The sequence below is a fragment of the Rhinolophus sinicus genome, chromosome 16 (assembly GCF_057876585.1).
Source record: "Rhinolophus sinicus isolate RSI-liver-muscle chromosome 16, RSI-T2T, whole genome shotgun sequence".
NCBI lineage: Eukaryota > Metazoa > Chordata > Mammalia > Chiroptera > Rhinolophidae > Rhinolophus > Rhinolophus sinicus.
The window spans coordinates 43,267,635-43,292,482 of NC_142516.1; the positions used below are offsets into that span (position 1 = coordinate 43,267,635).

Here is a 24,848-nt window from a genome sequence, read left to right on the forward strand (position 1 = left end):
AGGAAACTCAAATGAGAAAAATGTTCTTTGCATGAGGTTACTGGGCTGGTAGCTATACAAGTATCTCACTGCCCAAGGGACTGAAAGGCATTTTCTATCTAAAGAATGCAACGGCGGGGAAGGTGTTCAGGTCACAGTGATGGTCTGAAAGCTCAGATTACAGCAAAACCTCCAAAGGCATTTCCAGAACAGAATCAAATCTTTCCTCTGCACAGAGTCAGAGCTGTAGCAAGTTCCTAGAACCAATTTTTGTTGCTGAGTTCAGCATTAAATAATCTCTGATGCTGAAAAAATAGGAAGCAAAAGTAAATTTTACCATGGAGTTTCCACCACAGCTAAATGTACTGTCCTATTTCACCAAAAATTCATGCATATGCCTTAGTCCGCCTTACACTCCAAAAAACTATAGTTGGCCAACTTTTTAGAACTTGCATGGGTTTGATAGTGTTAAAAAACAGTGACAGTGAAGTCCCCACTATTCTTTTCCTCAAATACATAAATAATATATGGGGCATCCAGTTAGCTCAGTTGGTTAGAGTGTAGTGTTCTTAACAACAAGGTTGCCAGTTCGATCCCCACATGGGCCACTGTGAGCTGCGCCCTCCACAACTAGATTGAAACAACAACTTGACTTGGAGCTGATGGGTCCTGGAAAAACATACTTAAATAAAAAAATAAAATTTTAAATGTTAAAAACAAATCTTAAAATAAATAAATAATATATCTACACTGAGCACAGGTATTTTCATAAAAATTACCTATATTCATGGAAACTGTATTATCTCTACCCATGTTAAAAAATTAAGAGTGTTTAATTGGCATCTATTCTAATTACCCCAGGCCCACAGTATACTGGGACAAAAAGCTAGAGATTTCCAAAAGCTTTTTGTTACGGCACAAATCCCATTTTAAAGAACAAATCCTTAAAAGTTCTGTGAGAACAGATATAATTTCAACAATTATTTCATATCTTCAAGTTTATGCTTATGAAGAAATACAAATATTTAACGTACATTTAAAAACATATTTGTTTGGAGAATAAAATACCCTTTTTTATTAATTTCAACTCTTGTGCTCATCCTTTGCTGTCGTTGCTTATACAGATTTCCTTCTACTAAAATTTAGTTGGGGTAATTTTGAAAGACCTCAAACAGGTTTCTCAGGGTATCCTTTCTCAAGGCACCCACAGAGAGAAAAGCCAAACAGTCACAGACAGAGGAAAATCTTATAGAGGCAGTTATTCATTTCCTGAGCTAACCCACTTCCTTCTTCAAACATTTCCTTCTCTTCATCAATGTGTTTTTTGAAATTAGTATCGAAGTCTTCTTGCAAAATATCCTCATGGGCCTAGTGCCTGGAATCTGGACAAATGCCATTGGCCACATCATTATAAATATCATCACCATAGTGATACAAAATAAGAATCTCAAATGAAGTGTCACTTCAGTAGTACAGAAGGCTCCCTGCAATGTCAATTGATGTTTTAGCAAAAGAATCTGAATCATTATGAGCTAGAGCTATGCTTTGAAAAAACAAATGTTATCAAAGTGAAAAACTGAAGGCAAAAAATCCTGGCTACTCCATTATGGAAAACTATGGCACCTTCCATAATAAGGAAATCATTTTTTTTTAAATCTTTCAAACCTTAACCAAACTGTAATGAGTTGCTAGATTTCTTTACACTAAGTATAACCTTGGAGATAAAACTGAAAGTCTCATAATTACTGATGTTGTGTATTTTATTAGATATCTATCTTTTCAATGATTATTGTCTTGACTTTAATCAAAGCAGATAAGTTAAATGGAAATTTGGTTGTTATGATTCTTCTGTGCTAATAAATACAAAATATAATAAAAAATAAAATCAGTCTTTACCTAAATATAAACATACAAAGCTTTATTTATTTACCAGCAAAGAGTGATATCAGAAAAACAGACAAAAGGAATAAAGTCTCTTAAAATGTTTATTTTTGTCAGAATAGCTGACAAGTTTCTGTTAAGTCTTTTGGTTTATTATTATAATAATCATTTCCCCCCTTGAAAAATCCATTCAAAACATATCGATCCTTGAGGTAAAGAACTTTAACTAAAAAAAAAAAAAAAAAAAAAAAAAAAAAAAATCTTGATTTTTTTTAAAGAAATAAATTCTTAAAATTATTTAAGCTTGATAAATAGAAATAATCTCTTCTTGTTCTACCCTAGTGAACAAAAATGTACTTTATACTGCAAAGTATCCAGTCACTTATTGGCAAAACAAAGGTGAAAACTACTCATTTACATGTTCTACTCAAACACAGTGCAATACTGCCACGTTCATACAGACTTCTTTTAAAAACAGTTACCAACACTCTTCTGGCAAAGACAAGGTTTTGGAATGGCAAAAGCAACAGAAGTTTTAGCTCTTAAAGCTCCGGAAGGGAATTAATCTGAATCATCTTCATCAAGATACTCTTCAGCATTGCTTAATGTTCGAACGGCATCTAAAAAAAATGGGGGAGAAAGCAAAAGAGAGAAATTACAAATTGCTTGGATTTTGCTTCACTTTCAAAGCTCCTGACAATTCACAAGTTGTCATCTTCCTTCAGACCCAGGGGTTGTCCTTTCCCAAAGGGTCTTTTTCAACTTCTGCTTTTCAGCCTAACTGTTCAGTATCTGCTACCACAGAGGCTGACAAATACATGTTCTTTAGACATGTAGAAAAGTGAAGTGTGTAGTACTAAGGTACCATTACTCTATCTCACACAAAATGCACAATGACCAATGTGGAACACACCAGAAGCCCCTCCACTCTGATAACTGAGCTTCCAATCTCCTCTCTCAATGACAAGTGCACACATAGTGGTCCATCAACAGTCTACAGCCTGACCTGAAGTCGAGGTCCCTGGGTAGAAAGATAATTAATAAGGGGAAAAAAGGAAAAGAGAATGAAAACACAGAAGCTTCAGTTTCATTTTAGAAAACACTAATAAATAAAGTATACCCAGAAGCAAAAGACTAAAATGAAAAATAAATAAAAGTTTTGAAATAGAAAGAGCTAAACCTCATCAAATGTAAAATCAATCTTGAACATGGTTCAAAAGAAAGACATCTGATCTTTAACTGTTCACCTACTCAACTCTCTAGTCAAATTTCTATAGTAGCAGGTTACACTAAGGTATAATTTTAGGGAAAATTGAAATGTAAGTATAAGCACATTGTTAGAGTATATTAAACATCTGTTACCACACCCAGATCATGGTCTCTAAATAGTGTATCTCCATAGCTCATTGGAGATATGACTAATTTCAAGTCTCAGACAGCAAATGTAAAAGATGGACCTGGAACCTCAGGGTTAAGGATCCAATCTAAAGAGGCCTCCACTACCCAAAGATGGGCTATCCATAAAGATAATCAGAAAGGACAAAACTCATCAAATATTTCAGCACACACCAAAGGGAATTCATTGGTTCCCTTTGGAGAATAATAGGGAACCAGCACATTTGAAAACTCTCAAATAAATGGCAAAAACCAAGCCTTTGTTCTGCTTCTGCTAAATTAACTATCTCGATGGGTAACCAAACAGTTGATGAGGAGAAATTTTTCTTTATAGAGTGTTTCAGCAGTAACAGAATTAGAATATCACCATTTTGCAACCCTTAGTGAAATAATAGATCTACACAATGGTCATCAATGGATGCTAATATCACAGGAAGAGTGATAACTAAATATTATGTGCCTCTAATGGAAGAACATGATTTTCTTTATGAATTAGTCTCCCCTAAGGTAGACAGACAAATTAATAAAATCTACATTTAATCAAACCTCTAGATCTAAAAAACACAATTGACAAAAATATACAGAACAGCCGCACATAAGAAACAATACCATGGGGGTGCATACATGCAATGTCTACACTGGAAAATTCAGGTAACTTACCCAGTCTCTTTAACAAATAAATTACAAGGCTAAAAATGGGAGAAGAGGAAAGGGAAGGGAAACATTGATTTTTAAAAAAGCTAAGAGACATACCTATCAATTAGACACTAACTTGATTTGGACCCTGACTTAAAGAAACTGTAACTAAATATGTAGATAAATAAGTAAGCAAACAATAAACAAACAGGTATAAGAAAAATAGCAAATCTGGACTATGACAAGATATTTGATCATAGTTAGCCTTATTAATTTTAAGTGTGTTAATGATATTATAGTTTTTTTAAGAGTCTTTCCAAGTTCAGGAAAATGATTATTGAGAAAAAGGAAGGGACATGGGAGAGTTGGTACAAGTGAAGTAGAAACCAATTATCTTATACAAGAGAAAGAAAAAGAACAAGTGGATGTAAGCAGGACAGACTCAAACCTCAATGATTTCACTTCCAAACTATTAGAAGTCCCCAGATTGACTATATTCCACTCCATTCTTCTGAAAAGGAGTTCTGGAGACCTTGGAGAAACACATTTTGTTCTACACCATGAACTTCAGGACTGGCTGTCCACGTGGTAAAAGCAGCTTTTTAAGCTAAAGACAAAAAGAAACAGCAAAGCTATTTCCCCTTCTTTGTTACTACAATCCTGTGTTTGCGATATTTGAGCTTTGTCCTTCAATGGTTACTTCTGCACTTTGTTTTAACCTCATTTCTTCTGTCAGTAAGGGAAAGATGACTTGCCATGGTGCAAACTCTGACTGAATGGAAATCAAGAGCTGGAAATGAGCAAGGCAAACAGATTCCTTCTCCTTCCTTCCTTTCATGGACTGGTTGGAGGCACAGTGTCGCATATGGACAAATGCAGAGTGATGAGCTGTATCTCTTCACAGCCTGTGTTGGAGCATGACAGCACAGTAATGTATCTCCCAGCAGCGCTTCTCATCCTCCCCTAACCTTACTTTTTTTCCTCAATCTCACTGCCCTGCACTTACACATTCCAAATCAAGCACCAGCACTTAAAACACAGACAGACAATAAATAAATAAATGGTGGAAGGATAAACACAATAACATGGATAAATCTCATAGCAATAGTTAAGTGAAAGAAGTTAGACACAAAAAAGTACATACTGGTTGATTCCATTTATATCAAAGTTCAGGAACAGGAAAAGCTACTCTATTGTGAGAGAAGGATGGTGAGGGACGCTTCTGGAATATGGGAAATTTTCTCTATCTTGAGCTGAGTTGTGGCAAATAAGTGTAAGAACAGTAAAAAAAAAAAGAATAAGAAAATTCATCAAGCTGTACACTTTGGATTTATGCACTCAATGTAAATTATACCCTGATTTTTAAAAATTGGAAAAAAATTTAAGAGCTCAACCCTCAAATATGACCCTGAACCCATCCCTATACATTTTTCATGGTAAATACAACAAATGAATTATTTTGTCCCTCTAAGAAATCCACACTGTGCTTTTCAAAGGGGACAACAATACCAGAATATAACTTTTCTAGCTTAGAGTTCATGCTGGTAATTAGCTATCTGGCCCAATATTCAAATTCTCATTCCAACTAGGATCAAAATACAAATTAAAACTTTTTAAACTGGATGATTGGGAGAATAAAGCAAGAAAAAAACAGAGAAAAGGGTAACATGAAAATCGAAACACAAAAATTCATTTCTTGGCTCTGTGTGCCAGTCCCCAAGATAACCTCTTTAGTGAATCCATTATCTAATCAGTACAAATTTAGGAGGGCAGACTAACAACCCTTGAAGTGAAGAGACAAAAAGAGGAGCACCCAAACTCCTAGTGCCAATTTAAAAAGACCACGAAGGTGAGCGATAAAGAGAAGAATTTGCCACCTGCCTCTGCCAGCTCCAGCTGCTCATGTCGTGCCCTCTGGGTGCAGCTCTCAGTGGTCTGAGCAGGTGGGATATTTTCCTTGCCTATCACCATCAAGCTCATACTATGCACAAGATTCTGATAACCTTCAGCTCGTGAGAAACCTTCTTCCGCAGTCAGCACATTCTGAAGGTACCCATACAGCAACAGGAAGTCAGTGGCAGAAAAAGGAAGTTAGGCCACAGTTCAGCTTTGTGACCCAACTAAGACAGCAAGGAGCAGGAGGTGCACTTTAAGTAAAAGCGTCTCTCCCACATGGCTGCAAATATAGCTTCTCAGTCAAAATAGAGCTGGGGAGCAGCACTCAGATGGTAAGCACTTTCTCACTCAGTAGAATCTATTCCATGTATGTATACGTAATTAAAGAAAGATTTGCTCTGCCAGTGAGGAATCATGGCTTAAATAATTAAGGAGTCCCAAACTTCTTAATGGTTTACACTATATATCTGAACTGAAGTTATTAATAAAAGAAATAAGAAGCTGGAACAAATACATATCTGCAATAAAGGACTAAAAGGAAAAATAGATTCGTGCAGAGAGCTATGATGGGAATTTGATGATAGGTGAGGACGATATTTCTGAGACCTCCCTCGGCAAGAAGAGTTCAAGACACACCCTCCCAGCATTTCTTTCAGGAGTCACTACCTTAGAATGATTCTGGGGGGACACAGTCAATAGGCTAAAGACATCCGGTCTCATGAATCATGAATAACGCAGGCGTGTTTAACACCTTTTCTTTAACACCTTTTCAAAACAAACACACACACTTTTCATTTTTTTCAAACCTATTCTCCCACATCAATAGCTATTTTTATCTTTAAGAATGTACACCTAAACTTCATCTTTAAACACCACCCCTAGTACTATAAATAAATGCCAAAATGTTTGCAAAGTCAAGGATAATTTAGATTATACTTTAGTGATACCCTCATTTAAAATAGAAACAAAATATAATCATGGAGCTGTTAAGTGCTTAATTTAAAACATGTTTAGAGATAACCACTCATGGAAAAACATATCTGAAAAGAGGCGATAGAGACCATGATTCTCTGATAAGGACTGTGTAATGGAAAGCAAGGTGATTAGAATCTGATTGTAAAAAAACAAAGGAAATAAACAAAAATTTGTAAAAGATAAATGTGTCTTCAATTTTGTTTGCATGAGGGTATTCTTCTGTGTCAGAGGTTCTGATTTAGACCAAAGATATAAAATCTAACTTCAGAAACACCTGAAGAGTTTATTAAAAAAATTTCCCCCCCAATATTAAGTTGATAAATCTTAGTCATGATGGCATCATAGGAGAAAGATGGGTTAAATCCAAATACCTGTTCCCTGTTTCTTTTTCAGGAGAGTTGCACAGGCAGCATTAGTAGCCATGTCCAGGGCCAGCTTCTTCTCATTGTTTCTTAAGTCTGTCCTAGCACCTTCCCCAACACAACAAAAGTAAATTAGATGTTTTTGAAGACTATAGTAGCAGCCAATCCTCCTTCCACCAAAACTAATCACTTTTGGCAAAACTGGAGAACCTTTCTGGCCCAGAAGTAATAAGCTTTTTCAAAGCAGAAAATCTTACTCAAAACCATAATAGTGTATTTGGCATCTTTAATCAGGGAGCTTGTTGCTGCACCTGTGATAATTATGCACAATCAAAATATAGCCTTCCCTTCGAGTCCCTATAGAATTTCATGTGAACTTTTCAGTGAGTTTACCATCTCTATGGTAAATCTTAAATCAGACCCCAATAGCTACATGTGCCTCAGCATGAGTATTTGGAGATTAAATTCAATATGCCCTTTGCCTCTTTTTCTGTTCAAGGTTTTTAGAAAAGACCATGGAGGATGAGCCCAAGGGGATTAATATTTTATCTCTGTAAGTATACTCTCATGCAAATTAGCAGAATAGTAACATAATAAAACCCAGAGGCAATTAATTCATAGTTCCTGTCGCCTATCTTCTACTTTTTTCCTTCTCTTTATTGTTAAGTCACATCATAATTCATGAATTTATTCTCATCATTAAAGATTCAAAAATACAGAAGTATGCTGAACAAAAGCATATGTACCATTTCATCCCCCAACAAACCCCATTCTTCCCCATTTTCTACCTTCTCCAAAGTTAACCATTCCCAACAAGTGGGCATCAGTTTTGTCTCCCTTGCATGCATGAATGCATTCACAGACATATATACATACACACAAAATCATACTACATGTATTGATCTTGTAACTTGATTTTGTAATTGATGCACAATTGACAGATACTAGTTTCTAGTATACAACATAATGATTCGGTATTTGTATATAATGTGAAATGATCGTAAGTCTAGTTAACATCCTTCACCATACATACATACATAGTGACAAATTTTTTTTATGTGAGAACTTTTAAGATCTAGTCTCTTTGCAACTTTCAAATATGAAATACAGTACTAACCCTAGTCACCACGCTGTAGATTACATCCCCGGGACTTCTTTTATAACTGGAAGTTTGTACCTTTTGACCCCAAGATTTTTTTTCAACTTAACAATCTATAATGATACTCCTTAGTAGTACGCGTACTTATAATTCAATCTATTTAAATGTTTATTAGTATTCCATTTTGTGGATGTTCCAAATATTATTTAATCAATCCTCTATTAAGTGGCATTTAGGCTATTCCTATTTTTCATTATCACAAACAATACTGCCTCCTAGAACAATATCTCTATTTATATATATTTCTGAAGGATGGTTTCCTAGAAGTAGTGCTGAAATGTAAGAATATGTACATTTTTAATTCTGCTAGTTACTGTCAGACTGCTATCTAAGAAGGCTTTACCAATTTAAACTTTCTGCCACAGTGTATGAGAATACCATTTTCTTTGCAACCATATCGTCTTCAACAAACACAAAATAAATGTCCTAAAACTTAAAGGAACAAAAATATTGAGTCGGAAAAAATAGTATGTTTAATTAGGAATATGGCAATCGTGTGTGAAAATCTTTCTCCTGAACAGAATTAGATCTATCCACAGTTAGGGTTATATGGAAAACCTCATTCTCTCATTGTGCTATAGTACAAAAATCTTGAGGGTTAATAGTTCTGGGACTAATTATATTTTACATTAAATTACACTTTTGAACTCGTAAACATGATTTCTGTTAGAACAGGAAATGTTCAGAGACGGTCATGCTAGAGAAGAAACAACCATTTCCTGTGTCCCTCTTAATCTCCGCTGCCCAGTAAGAATACAGTGTGAGCCATATATGTAATTTTCAATTTTCTAGTGTCTACATTTTCCAAAAGTAAAATTCATTTTAATATTTTATTTTACCCAGTATATCTGAAATGTTATCACTTTATCATGTAACCATTATAAAAATTATTATGACAGTTTATATTTTTTTTACTAAGTCTTCAAAATCTGGGGTGCATTTTACACTTACAGCACATATCAGTTCAGAATAGTCTCATTTCAAGGGCTCAGGAGCACATGTGGCCAGTGGCTGCCATAGCAGACGGCATAGCTCTCAGCATAACCTTCGGGCGGCAGGGGGGCCACTACAGTGGTGCCCAGAGTATCTGATCTCTTAGACCTAAAGTTTACATTATCAACATACTTTAAATCAAAAATATTTCCTCTAATATATCCCACAACAATCCTCCGAGGAGCCCTAATAATTGTGAGTCCATATAACATGTGGCTTGGGGACTCAAGCATCTTATATTACAGCCTTCTGAACCAGGGTGTACTATGGGGTGATATGCCTGGCCCTCTGTAAGGATTAAATATCTGTGGGACAAATGGATTGATAGATGGTCAGTCTATGATATCACTGTTCCCTCTGACTTATGTAAAAACAGGAATCAAGAGATTTTCTTTCATTCTCTGTACATCTAGCATCTGCTCAGTTCAAAGCAAGACACTGCAGTCACAGCAGTCTTTCTTCTATATCAAGGCTTTCCTGTGAGAGCAGGGGCCTTAGCAACTTTACCCAAACAGCTTTCTCAGAGAGGATCTCTTCTATGTGTACATGTACACACACACACACACACACACACACACACACACACACACACCTTCCTTCTAAGGCCCTTTAGTTCTGCAGAAATGTACAGTAAGTTCTTACTAAAATTAATATACATAATTTTGAGGCTTGTCAAGGTTTTAATTTAAAATTAAAAACTTACACAAATCACCACAATAGTTTCATCTTAGCATAATAACTCTGTGATACAGACAGAGTCGAGGTTAAAACCCCAGTTTTAATATAAGGAGCATAAAGAGACTATTATCTTTCTACTCTTTCCAATGGTATAATTGGATGTAGCCTATTTTTCAGGGTAAGCAAAGACCAGATAAACTCAGCACACACTTTACCTTTTCCCAGAAGCAACTCGACAATATCTGCATAACCCTTCCAGGCAGCAGCATGCAAAGCTGTGTCTCCCAACTTGTTCTATTGTGATAAAAAGAGAAAGTAGCATTTTTTTAAAAGAGAGGGCAGTCTGAAAATACACATGAATTTAGGCTTATTCTAAGTAAACCTAAAATGAGAACAAAGTTATAAAATCATGTAAAATTTCAATGAGGGATAGGAGACTCAAGAGATGAGAGAGGAGTCGTTCTGGGAGATGGAATGGGATGTTGGAGCAGAAACTGCCGTGGCAGATCACAAGTGGAAGTCCAGATGCCCGCAGAGGAAGACCCCAGGAGGAAGCAAGCACATTTGCCCCCACAGAAATCTAGCATGAATTGGGAACTGGAGATGCCAGGAGACACTCGAGCAGGAATGAGGCATGGGGGTGAAAACAAGGGTACTGGGTGAAAGAGTTTATAAGGAGTAATCCCAGAACCCCAGATCACCTGCTTCTCTCCCTGCTGCCAGATGAGCCAGTACAGGTGGTAGAATTACCCTGTCAAGAAATTAACCAGATAGTTTCCAAGCTCTAGGTACAAGAGAAGGTGCAATAAGGCCAGGAACTGAAAGCAGGGGGTAGGTGAAAAACCTACAAACTGAGCAGTAAGACCACTCTCCCAGCTGCCTTTACCTACCCTCCTGCTTCAGTGTGTACAGTCTAGCATGTACCCCCAAGCAGGAGGCTGGAGGTTACTTCTCTGGTGAAGCTGAACAACCCCACATGCAGGAGAGGGAGTGGGTACTCATACTGGCATCTGGGGACAACCCAGAAAAACAGCCAAGACCTCACCACTTCACCCTGTGGAAAACCCACCAGCCAACAAGACCCACAAGGACACAGAGCTTCCAATAACACTTAAGTATGAATAGATAAACAAAGACACTAGGTATTTGGAGAAAGTCTCCCATATTGCGAAAAGACCAAAACAAACAAAATAAATGAATCTCTGAGGAAAAAGAGAACAGCAGAAAATGTTTTAAAAAGCTATAATTAACATATCAGCGATACAAGATTATATTGCATGATGAAATATGAAAAAGATGCTATTGAAAGATAAGAATCAGAGTAAAAGAAAGAGCTTGGGGTAAACAGAATTCTAAGATGGTCCCTAAGACCCCTGCCCCTGGCACACAACCCCTGTGTAATTCTCTCCCCTTGAGTATAGGTGAGACCAGTGACTATAACAGAATATCACTCCCACAGCTGGGTTTCTAATCAGTTGATGTTGAATTCATAAAAAAGGGAGATTATACTGGGTGGGCCTAACCTAATCAGGTGTGCCATTTCCAAAAAAAAGGTATAGTGTTAGAGACACAGTCTCCTGCTGCCCTTGAGGAGGAAAGCAAACAGCCATGTTGTGAACTGCCTAAGAAGAAGGGTGGTCTCTGAAAGCTGAGGGGCACATTAACAGGTACAAGAAACTCAATTCTCCTGGCAACCTGAATGAGCTTGGAATAGGATGTGCGCTCCAGATGAGAACTCTGCTCTAGCCAATACCTTGATTCCAGCCGGGGAGACCTGAGCAGAGAATCCATCTATGCCATGGCCAGACTTCTGGCCTACAGAAAGGGTAAGGTAAGTGGGTGCTATTTTAGGTTGCTATGTTTGTAGTAATTTGTTACATAGCAATAGAAAACTAACACGGAGCTCTGGAGAATTAAAAAGGTAACCAAAATAAAACAAAGATGAAGGTGAGAAAAATCTCAGAAAAACTAAGAAAATTTGAGATTCAACCTAAGAGGTCCAACATGGGCATTCAAAACCAAAGAACAAAGAAAATGGTCAAAAAACTGGTCATAAAGACTATAAAAGAAATAATACAAGATATTTTTCCGGGCTGAGAAAGCTCACCACAAAAAGATCCACACAAAAGCTCATCACTGTGAAATTTTAGAACGCCAAAGTTAAAGATTCCAATCAAAAGAAAAAGCAGATCACACACAAAAGAATGGGAATCAAAATGGCATCAAACCTGAGAATGGAGAGCTTCAAGAAGTAGGATTCCAGGGAGAAAAAGAAAGCAATTGATGATGTTACACATTTTGAGAAAATATGTCATGAGAATATAAAACAGTATAGGAGTTTTTGTGAGATACAAAAAAAAGAAGCTAATAAATGTCAGGAAGTACAAAAACATAAAAGTTCTACAATATAACCACAAATTATGACATGATACAATGGGAGGACCAGAGGAGGCAAGGTGGGGTGCTGGGTGCTGGAAGACGAGAGTTGGGCAGCTGACAAGCTTAAACCTTCGCCTATCAGATAGGATTTCAAAATACACATGGAGATGATAAATTATGAGACAGTTTCCTTAGTAACATCAGGTAAGAAGAAAGAGCTAAAAGCCGAAAGTGATAACATACGAGGAGCACAGTAGGCATTTTGGGCTTTATACAATTTGAACTTTAGAATAATAATAATTTTATACAATTTGAACTTTAGTATAATAATAATTATTTTTTAAACTATGTGCTTGTAACATTTTGATTAAAAATTTAAATGAAAGACAATAAATGGGAAAAGGTCAGTTCAAGACACTAAGATGTGATTTTTCATACCCACAAGTCACAGAGAGAGAACAAGGCATGAGTGTTAAATCACTTCCATGTAAGCAGTCTCACCTGTTGGTTCAGTTCGATGTTTGGTTGAGTAAATAGCATTTCTACTATATCTGAAATTCAAACAGAAAAGATATTTTTTAAGAATGCGAAGTAAAAGTCTAACAAGACTACAAATAATAAGTTTTAAAAGGAAGATTCTTAGAAGAATCTTCAAGAAAATCCTTACAACAAAATTTTTCAAATATTATGTAAATAAAAGACTTAAGACTCTAACTCTAACAGTATTACTCAGGGATTTTTTTTTCAAATAATTCAGTTTTTGCATTTTCACATGACATCTATTATTAAAAAAATTTACATTAGCTATGATACTTAATATTTATATTACTAATTTGTATTTATTAGCTAAAATAATATGGGTTTCTTTTGGGAGACAACCATAAATTTCCCTTCAGCTATGCTATTTAATTTGTTGGGTTCTTTGTTTCTCATTCTTGGAATTATTTTGCGTGTGTGTGTGTGTGTGTGTGTGTGTGTGTGTGTGTGTGTATTATAGAGAGAGGCAGAAAGAGATTGGGTGTGGTGCATTTTTGGCCAGGCTGAAATACATCTAGAAAGTCCATTTGCCATTATTACAATTGATTATAACATAGAAAGTTATCAACTAAATCACTAACTCAAGCAAATGCTTTTTCCTGAATCTAACAGTTTGCATTAGACTTAAAATGTAAAACATAAAAGCATATCATGGGAAAAGCTAAGCTAGAGGAATCAATTCTGCCCCTTTCTTCTGTAAGATTAGATAATCGGGTTTGTTTTTATATCACTGTTGTTCTCCTGTAACTTTTCCAGGTCTGATTGAGGAAAAGAAGCTTCCACTCTTTCAAGTGAAAGAAGTCCTGTAGCAAGGCTGACTGATCACATTCTACCTACTGTTTTACAAAGCTTCCAGGAACAAGGCTTTTGGCTGATGTTCCAAAGGATTTAAAAAGAAGAACCCATTTTTTATTTCACTTCTGTAAATCTGACCCCTTAGATGAAGCACATTTTTCAGTAGCACAGACATTTATGGTAACAAACAAAATGTAATACCTTTGTGACCCCCGTGACAAGCCCAGTATAAGGCAGTGCTTCCAGCTTTGTCTAAGCCATTAACACCGACTCGGTTGTCCAAACACTCTCTCAACCAGCTCAAGTTGCCTGAAAAAATTTTACATTTATGAAAACAGAAGAAAAAGGGTTTTGTTTTTCGTTTTGCTTTTCAATCGATTTCATCCTGCATAAATTTCCATTTGCAATGGATTAATCAGCAGATCTGAAATTAAGACCTGCCCAATAATGCATTTATTATGGTACATTTTTTACTTCCAGTTTATTAATGGAAAGCATTAACATCAATTTTTAATGGCAGGTTTATGGGAAGAGTTGACTAAATGGGTCTACTTAAGTTATTTTTACTCTGAAAAAATATATATTTTTTTTTTTTTTCTCTGTGAATTCCTGGAACCTGGGGAAAAAACAGTCAAACCTAAGAACAAGCAGACACTACTCATATCCATATTTAAAATGCACTTTAAGGTCTTACAAGAAAAAAAATACTAAATAACCTATTCAAAGCTGCTGTTATTATATGTTAAAGTATAACTAGTGATTTAAAATCCTCTGGTTAATGCCCTAAATATCTAATTCACAAAAAATGTTTTAAATGTCAATTTCATAGTTCTACTTATGCACAATCCTAAACCAATAATTTCCTTTTGCATGTTCAGATTTCAAAAAGATCTAAAGCAGAATGAAGGAGACCTCACCGAGGTCTTGCAAAAACTCCCCATTATCTACTGCAGTTTCTCAACAGCAGCCCTATTGACATTTGGGGTTGGAGAATTCTCTGTTATAAGGGCTGTCCCATGCACTGTAGTATATTTAGCACGTCCCCAGCCTCTACCCAAATGGTGCCAGTCGCTTATCCCCAGTCATGACAGTCAAAATGTCTCCAGATACTGCCAAATGTACAGGCGTGTGGAAGGAGGAATTACCCTCAGTGGAGAACCACTGACCTACAGGATAAAGGCCCAGGAAGGCCCATCCTGCTGCTCCCTCCCTCCCCAACTCTAGCCTTACATATACACTTGCACAGTATCAACACTCCTAAACGCTGTACTCCCAAGAAGGCCCCACCCTCCTGCCTTCCTGTTACTCATTCTAGCCTCTCTAGCCTGTTCATAGTAAACACACTTCACTGCTGTACTTATCACACCATCTTATTCTGTTACACGCATCTCTCCCTTTCCAGACTTTGAGCTCTGGGAATAACAGACCATGCCTTTCCACTCACCACTGAGCACGGGGGGAGGTAAAGTACCCAAAGTGCTTGTTGACTGACATTTTAAAATTAAAATTACATTTATCTCTCTTGGACTACAGAAAGCAGAACAGAGATTGCTTCTGGGGGAGGCAGGGATTTAACTAGGAAGGGAACTTTCTGGGATGATAACATGTTCTAGATCTTGATCTGGGTGCTGGTTACATGGGTGTCTCCATTTGTCAAAAGTCAACAAACTATATAATTAAAACCTGTGTGCTTCACTGTACTATCTCAATAAAAAAAAAGAATCACACCTACCTCTTTTTGCAGCTTCATGCAATGGATTGTCAATGGATTCTGCCTGCTCAGCCACTAGATTGAAAAGAAAAAGTGCAAACCCAATGTCACCAAATGATTCACTGAAGTCTTCACAGTCCCCCAGCTTCCATAGTGCCAGGGCCTTCCACAATTCAGCTTCCCTTATTTAATGTAGGGGGGAAAAATAGCAGAAAACCAAATTGATGCTTCCTGCTTTAAAAGAAGCTGAATTATGTGTTAAATGAAACCAAGCTAACACAATAACGCAGCAATGAGCTGGAAGTATAAACAAAAGAAAGAGATCCATGGCCTGCACACCAGTTTATTCAAGTATTTAATAAACAAATTTAATCACAAAAATGCAAAAGAAGGGGTGGCTGGTTAGCTCAGTTTGTTAGAGCATGGTGCTGGTAGGACCAAGGTTGCCGGTTCGATCCCCACATGGGCCACTTTGAGCTGTGCCCTCCACTAAAAAAAAAAAAAAAAAAAAAAAAAAATGCAAAAGAAAGCATTTGATGTTCATTTTTACATTCCATAAAAACACCATCCATGAAGAAAGACAGCTGAAAATAATTGTTGGCCTTGTGTGTGTGCATGTGAGGGGTGGGGTGCGAGGAAACTATTTTGCTTCCTGAATTCAGAAAGGGCAATCAGTATACCTACCAGCTTCCAAGGAAGGTGAGTTCACTGTTATACTAGAATTGGCAGGAGTGACCACATGAAAACTTCAGACCCACCCCCACCCTCTGTAACGGGCTGTAACTGGACACTCCTTTGGCTACAGGGGATCCAAAGCAACAGAGGAACATTTTATATCCTCAGTGTGTGTGACCATGTCACATCCTCAGAAATGGAGTACACGATAGAGGTATATTTGGGATTTCAAAGGTCTAAGGAGTTAAAAGTGTTTCAAGTCTGTAAATCCAGAATGGTATGGCCCTAAAACCAGGGAAAGCGATTTAACTCAAACCTTCACATTATACAGATGAAGAAACAGCCCTAGAGGTAGCAGTTCAGAGCCTTCACTAAGGTCCCTTATTATTAGGAAGTGGAAGAAAAAGGATTAGAACCCAGGACCCTTGTTTATCAATCCTGTGCTCTTTTTCCTTTATTCTAATTTCTACGAAAATCTGTTTTATGGCCCTTCCAACCAGATGCAGTTCTGTAGCAGGGGCCACATCTCACTGCTCAAGCTCCCTAAACTGCCCTGATATGCAGTTAATGAACATCACTGTCCCAAACATGAATTAACAAGGCAGGGTTACTTCATCAGAAAAGAAAGGGCAAATTTTTAAGAACCATCCATGAGATTCAGTTTAATAGCAAAAACAAAAAAGGAAAAGAAAAATATTCTAAGAGCTGAATAAAGTAAAACCCTAAGTGTTTCCTTGGGTTCTTTCAAGGATACTACAATGCATTTTCTTAAGCTAAAGAGTCAAGGCTCAAGCCCCTCTGGTGTCTATGACCCTTCTATTAACAGGAGGCTCATGGAGGAGAAAACGTCCTAGATTGGCAACAACTCCAATGATTTCCCAGCCACAGCTGCGAGCAGAAAACCCCGGGAACCACATACTTGAAAGTGCAGAGTATAGTCCAGCCACTGCGGCCAAGCTTACCATAGTTGCTCGGGATTAGTCCAGTCCTGCCTTTGGAGGTGCCTTTCCACCAATTGGTATCAGTCTGGTGAAAGAAGAGTTAAATTAAGTGGCACCAAATCCAGTTTACATTCAATTGTTTTTTAAAAACCACTTGCTCTACAAAATGTCCACTGACCCTGGTCACAAAGATCAAGCTTCCTCATTCACTAGTTATAGATGTCCATTCCCCTTATCACTAAACTACAAATATTCACACAGCTGCCTGCAATAAATCAAATACCCTTCATCACAGAGCCTCAACAAACAAATCAAACAGAAATAATACAAATGAAAAAGAAAAAGATTATATTTAGTTTATAGACCATAGGAATTTTTTTCTTTTGTCCAGTCTAATTTCGTTTAGCTTCAAGATTTTTTGTTTTCTAAAGATCTCTTTATTTCATCTTTGTTTTGGGGGTGACTTTCTATTATAGAAAAAAAATCAAACCTATACAAATGTAGAATGAATAATATAATGAAGCTACACATACCCATTTTCAACTACATGAATTATTCACTCATGGCCAATATTATTTCAGTATATACCCCCACCTACAACTTCCCTCCCCTTCAGATTATTTTGAAATGAATTCTAGACATCATATTATTTCATCTATAAATATTTCAGTATGTACCTCTAAGGACTTTTTCAAAGACATAATTATAATACCTTTATTACAGCTTCAAGTTTTTTCAACAATATTTTTAATATCTAATATGTAGATCAATACTCAAATTTTCCAGTTGTCCTATAATTTGGAATCCAAATAAGGGTCACACAATATGATTGATGGATTAGATCTTAAGTCTCTTTTAGTCTACAGGCTCCCCCTCCATTATTTTTTTCACTCCTTCACAATATACTTGAAAACACCAGTCTGCTCTGTAGGGTTTTGAACAGTCTGGATTTTGCCTGTTTAATCCCTGTGCTATAAAAAAATGTGTCCCTCTGTTACCTGTATTGCCTATAAATTGGTCACTGGTTCTAGAGGCTTAATTAGATTCAGATTCAATTTTTTTGGCAAGATTACCTCATAGATGGTCTAGATTTCTTCCATCAAAAGACACATAATGTCTGGTGGTCTCTCTTTTTGTAAAGTTAGTACCCACTGATAAGCTTATTTGGATCCATTATTTTATAGGGGTTACAAAATGGGTAACAGTCTATCACTCATTCTTCATTTAAATAACTAGAATATCTCTTTAAAGAGAAACTTTCCCTCATCAACTCCCAGGTTATCCAGAGATGAAGTTCATAGAGAAAAGGCAGAATACATGCTGAGTATTTTCCTTAACAGTTGTCTGAATAAAAAGTCGGTTCCCTCACTTTCTCTCAGGGTGACCGATGATGTTTGTTCTGAAGTATCATTAGGAACTCATGAATTCAATCATATTAAATGTGTTTCGATCCTTGGGAATTGGTGCCCTAATTGACCGCTCAAATCGTGCTATCTTTGGCTAGTGAGAGCCTCTTCAACTTGGTCTTTCCAATGTGACCCTAAGTAGTCTTTGTTAGCTTCCCTAGCTTCCCTGCTTTCTAAAAACAAGCTGTTTGGGGAGTCTCTTGTACTTTAACTGCCCCCAACCTGGTACCAGACATTTCTCAAAGGAGCCTGGTTCCTTTTAATGGGAAATAACTTATTACTTAGTTGGTCATTTTTTTCTAGGCCCTTTCAAAGGGAAGAGCAGGAAATATTTTTGTTTTGTTTTATCTTAGATAAAATACAATATCCAATTCAAATACAGAGCTGCAGGGTTTTTACTTACCCTCATTGACCTTACATCTGTATATCCTTTCTTGCAGGCTGAAAATCCTAGCTTTCAACATCACTGATCTAATGACTCATTTGCTCTGAACCACAATACACATGTAACTAACTAAGAATAGCAATACCAATACTTCTCCAACAAGATTGTAGTTAATAACAGTTTACAATTTTGGGGGGCAGTTCTTTCTGTCCTTCATGTATAGTCTACTAGAGATGTTCAGTCGAACTGCTAAGTTTTAAATTTTAAAGTCACTTGGAATAGTTCCTTTATATGGTTATGACAATTACCTGGAGTACAATTAAGTTCATTTGATTTATTCTGCTTTTAATTTTCAGAGTTTGCTTTTTACCAATTTAATTTAATTGTATAACTATGCAAAAGTTTACATAAATTGAAACACATTTAATATGATTACAAGATTTACATGATTCCAAAGTCAACTCTCCAAAATAAGGTATAATTTTTTTTAAAGTCTATCTTCCAGCTATGTGTCTTCTACTCTATTTTCTTTCCTCACTGATTTCCTTTAAAAGGCAACTATTTTTTACATTTTACTTTATGACTTCTCTTTTGACTTTTTCTTTTAAATTGAAGTAAACAGGTATATGTATATCTTCTCACCCTTTCTTAGATAAGTGAAAGCATTACTATCCACATTTGCATCTTGCTTTTTATTCACTTAAATAACTCCACAATAGTATACAGAAATATTCCTCATTCTTTGTAGCTGCATAATACTCCAATATATCAAAGTTTATTCAACTATTTTGGTGGACATAAAGGCTATTTCTAATCTTATGCTATTACAAACTGTGCTAAAATCAATAGATTTGAGCATATGTATTTCTATATACATACATATTTAAATATACAATGTTACGGCTATACAAAATAGTCTTATATTATGCATCTTTAGTTCATACACAGTATTACAAAATTTTAGCTGGGCTTACCATGTCAGTAATGTAGATAATATCACCTTCCTCAAAGTACAATTCATCTGGCTAAAAGAAAAAATATATATTAAGTTTGACTCCATGTAATTTTTTTCATGAATTAAAATATAATTATGGTAATTATATAGATTCCAAATGGTAAAGTATCCTTATAGACATTGTGGTTTTAAAACAGCATATAAACCACTCAACAAAACATTGTTGATGAATTAACACACACACAGAAAGCTGAATTTTTCCCATGATGAACTTCAAAGACTTACATATATAACAACTACAGATTCCACCCCACACACACATCTTATATTCATTTTTCCATGATGAAAGCAGGTGATTTTTGTATCAAAATAGAATATTAATAAAACTTCTTTCTTGCAGAAATTTCAAAAGATGCTATGTAGTTTTTCATAAAAGGATAAATGTCTAGAATTAAAACCATGAAAAATAACTAGAAACTTGGCTCTCTCCTAAATGATTCGGTGTCAATCCTTAAACACTTTTATATCAACATCTGCTACCTGCTTATTTTGAGAAAACCATTATCCTAGCTCTTCATGTTCAGAGAGAATGAGCATTTTATATGTGAGAATAGTTAATAAATAATTCAACCTTTAATAAGGCTATAGAGCTGAAAGATATAAAGCAGTAACTCGGACAGTCCGGACCATCAGCAGCTCTAAGGGGTCATTGATTACAGTCAGAATGTGCTCTGGCCTGGACCAGTGAAATGTCCAACAAACTCTCTGAATAAAGCCTGGCGCTTTAAATAAACATCTTCTTTTCCCCATCAGTGGATAACACTTATCAGCATGACCTTGTAAATAAATAGGACGATGTAGTCGGAGTTTCAGATCATTGAGAGATGTCTACATTGTCATGTTGAGTGAAAAATGTAGGGCACAGAATTTCACATAGGATAAGGTCACAATAATGCATGAAATGTGTGCAGAAAGTTTTCCGAATTTTGTTACTTTTATTACTTTCATAATTTTACTTGAAAAAATACTTTTCAAATAAGAGGCTTTGCTATTTCTGATCATAGTTATTGTTCCATACAAATAAAAATTATGCTAGTGAAACAAATTATTTTATCCATTTATTTTTCCATTTATTTATCTCCTCTCTCAGTCACAGACTAGGATAGTAAATATGACTGAACTAGTAATTTATTTAGTTTCAAAGCTGATCTATATGATTATTATAATTATTTACCCCTGAATATAAATGAAGATTATATCCGCTATATCATGCTTTAAGCAACCACAATATATAAATATTTAAATGCATTATAAATTCAAATATAAAAATTAGCAAATGATTAATGATACCAAAAAATGGCTGAGTTCCTTTAAAAGGCAAATTCCTGAAGCATTTCTTGCATTTATATTTTGATTTACAGTAACTAGACATATAGATTAGCACAAGCTATGCAAAATTATTTGAACCTTGAAGACTTGCCGACATATGCTTTAATATCATTTGAAACAGAAGAAAAAAAGCAAAGCCCTCTAAGATTTTCTCTAATCATTCTCTAAAATGCTCTGATGATCTATGATCAATATGTCTACCAATATGTGATGGATATAGAAAGTGATTAGGGAAACAAACTATTTCTTTCCGTATTTCCCTGTTGTAAACTGAATCACTCTCAGAGTCCAGAAAGGGGACTTGCTAACGACCACAGATAGCGTCCCAGCTATACACAGTGGTCATCCCCATAACAGGAAGGTTGGCCTTCACTGTCAATTTCACCACCATTTGACTCTCTCCTTTAGGTGACAGTAGTGATGGGAGGGGAGAATGAAGCAGGATGTAACAAAGGAAGGAAAAAAGAATGTATGTTCAAACTAAGTATTTTTCTAAAGTTGACTCTAAGTTTTCTGGAGTTTTGAAAGAGCTCAATGCCTTGAAGAGATTTTTCTGGTCTTAGAGCCGTCCTGGGCCACTCTTATTCTGTACTTCTCCAAGAGCTAACCCTGCCCACTATGTCTAACAATGAATCCTCCTAAAGTCACAAACTGCCTACAGTTTTGGTCTCCTTCTAAAATCGCAAAAGTCAAGACTGCCTAAATGTTCTCATTTAATAAGATCATTCACCCTTGAAACCAAAAGACACATTTTGAAAAAGTATCAAACAAAACAAAGCACACACACACACACACACACACACACACACACACACACACACAATTCCTGTGAATAGCCTTTCTCATTAAAAAAAAAAGGAATAAAGCCCAGAAGAATGGGAAGTAAGTTGTTAGTGGGCATGGGGTTTCTTTTGGGGTGATGAAAATGTTTGGGAACTAGATAGAGGTGGTAGCTGACAACATTGTGCAAGTACTAAATGCCACTGAATTGCTCACTTTAAAGTGGTCAATTTTATGTTATGTGACTTTTATCTCAAGGGCAATAAGAAGCCAAGAACAGTTAACACTCTTAATGTCTTTTAAATAATTCTTGTCCTGCGTGGTTTGGTAAAGTGCATCATTTGCAAAATGTCACTAAGTACGGTCATTTTGGTACTTCTCAGTGCTATTTTGGATTTTTAATTAATGTCTGCTGTTCAGTAATGGTGTCTGCCACAAGCCACCTATTAAATCAAACTTGTTTTTCAATTGCGGCAACAACAGGCAGTTGATTTCAGTCAGGTGAAAAAAGGTCTCACTATTTTTTCACCCTAAGAAAGGAGAGTGGACAGTTTATTCTCTTTTTATTCCACAGGTCCCAGACACACAATGCACTTACTACTGGTAAAATATTTCCTTCCCATGAATCTAGGGGCAGTTTTTCCTAACCTAGCTAAGGGGGTGGTCTACCGAGTTTTTCAGACCATTGGTGGCAGTATAGATAACAAGGTAATTTCATGACTTTAAAACATTCATTTTACCGACAATATTCACACTTTCCATTAAGAAACCACTTGCAGGACACTTGACGTAAATTGTTCGATGAGGATCTACTTTTAAATTCCTGGCATCCTATTCATGGAACAGAAATGGGAAAATAGTGACACAATCAAGTAAGCATTTCGCTATTTCCAGCTTATTCTTCGGTTTTTAACCACATTCCTCCTTTCCTCTCTCCTTGAAGAACCACAAGGTATCAGAACAAGTACATTGTCGGCCACTGGGATGTTATAGTGATGAGTACAAACTTGGTTAACGTATATTCTCATTCCTGTCCCATATATTCTTGGTAAGGTATAATTCCCAAGGCATTAATTTTGTTGGTTTCTACAAATATATACTTTATGGAAAAATTTTTAAAAACTGTGGGATACTTTTGAAATTTTTCATATTTGTCAATCTGGAGCCCCAAAAATTAATAAAAAGGAAAAAAAATCAAATTCTCCATATTGTTATTTAACACTTTTTAGATTTTTGTATTTAACACTTATTGTAGTATTAGTATGTCCCAGGCATTGGTCTAGACACTTACAAATACTAACTAATTTAACCCTCACCAGCAACACTATGAGGTGGGTACTACTCTTAGCGGCACATTTATAGGTGAGCAACTTGTCTAAGCCATAGATCTAGTACGTGGTTGACCCCAGACTTGAACTACAACAGTCAGATTATGGAGTCCCTGTTCTTTACCATCACCTATGCCTTCTCTCACACGGAAGGGTCACGAATAGCTATTACTGGTCATCATAGTGTCATAACAAGGATAAAAGATGGTAGCCAAGGAAAATACCTATTCTTTTCCCCACCCCACATAACGCATTACAACAAAACTAACAGCAGCACCTTATACCTGCAAAGTCTACTTTATCTCATTCGACCCTCACAACATCCCAGGGCTGGGTCATGGATATAATCTCCATCTCAACCAAGCTTAGAGAGTTGAAGAACTTGCCACAAATCACCCTGTTAGTGAGTGGCAGGGCTGGGCTCCTACTTCAGCTTTTAGAATCCCATTCTTGGGTTCCTTCCTCTACACCTTGTGCTATAAAACTAGAGATGCCCAGCAAACATTACATGACAGAGCAGAGTCCTGCTGGTTTCTTTTTAGAAATCAATACTAAACCCACTTAACCACACAGGAAATGCTGTTCTTTACACTGGCCTATCCAGTCTCGCAGGTCTCTCTATGATACGTGATTGGATTGGGGGTTGGGTGAGAAATAAGAACAATGCTGGGTGGGGCCAGGACTCACTTGCCTTTAAGTAAGACAGGAGAAATGGATTGGCAGGAAGAACCAGGAGTCACAAGCTGCCCAATGTTCTACCTGTTCAGTAGATCACCAACAGTAGAATGGACATTGCTCTCCCTAACTTCTGAGGGTGGGATAGTAGTGAAAAACTGGACTCAGGCCTCCCTGGGGTGCTGCACATGTGAGCAATGATCCCACCGAGTTCAGCTCAGCTCTTCCATCTTGCCTGGTCCCGATGACTTTATGGGGACCAGGTCACTTTCGGATGTACCCTGGTACATTTATCCTACTAGAGAAGATAGCTACTGGTCACGAGAGAGAAAGACTAAACTGAGCTTCCAGGATTGTCCAACAGAAATTCTCATTCAGAAAAAGAATATGAAACTAACCTAGTTCTGGGATGATATTCAAAATACAAGTACAGGCACTTAACCAGTCAGAAAGACCTACAGAACTAGAGGCTACCTTTAACATCTTTGAAGGGAGGTGGAAAAGGGCAGAGAGTGGGGACAGCAGGGTGTGGGGTAGTCTGGGTGAACCACTGAACACCCAGTACATACAGGATGAATTAGCAGCATTTCTCTGCAGAACTAGGATCCTTGGGACCAGGGATATTAAAAAATACAGAATATTTTAAAAACCTAATTAATAAGTGTCTATTTTCTCCTACGCATTCAATAATAACTACGATAAAAAGCAGTAGAGAGACTTAATTTGGAGCAGAACTGAAAGTGAATTAAAGTAATTAATATATCAATCAAACATATTTGCTAAAAGTCATGGGCAACCAAAGGAGGAGGTCAGTGAGAAAGGACAAGGATAACAAACACAATGGGGGTGGGGGGGGGGGACAAAACACAGTCAGAAGTCACTGCACATGTCAAGAGTACACACAGGTTCCTTTCTAGAATTAGGGAGGCAGCAAAGAA

The 24,848-nt window shown here is 36.6% G+C and overlaps 1 protein-coding gene across 1 annotated transcript in view; it reads right to left on the reverse strand.

Moving 5' to 3' along the window:
* Nucleotides 1–1,876: 1,876 nt before the first annotated feature.
* Nucleotides 1,877–24,848, reverse strand: part of OSTF1 (osteoclast stimulating factor 1) — a 46,181-nt gene continuing 23,209 nt past the window's right edge. Inside the window, exons 3-10 of the mRNA XM_019736664.3 lie at nucleotides 19,758–19,808; nucleotides 17,014–17,077; nucleotides 15,398–15,451; nucleotides 13,867–13,974; nucleotides 12,835–12,884; nucleotides 10,170–10,248; nucleotides 7,134–7,232; nucleotides 1,877–2,480 (exon numbers count right to left, since the gene is read on the reverse strand). Coding sequence (XP_019592223.1) covers nucleotides 2,422–2,480; nucleotides 7,134–7,232; nucleotides 10,170–10,248; nucleotides 12,835–12,884; nucleotides 13,867–13,974; nucleotides 15,398–15,451; nucleotides 17,014–17,077; nucleotides 19,758–19,808 — 564 coding nt within the window. The 3' untranslated portion in view covers nucleotides 1,877–2,421. The remainder of the gene's footprint in view (nucleotides 2,481–7,133; nucleotides 7,233–10,169; nucleotides 10,249–12,834; nucleotides 12,885–13,866; nucleotides 13,975–15,397; nucleotides 15,452–17,013; nucleotides 17,078–19,757; nucleotides 19,809–24,848) is intronic.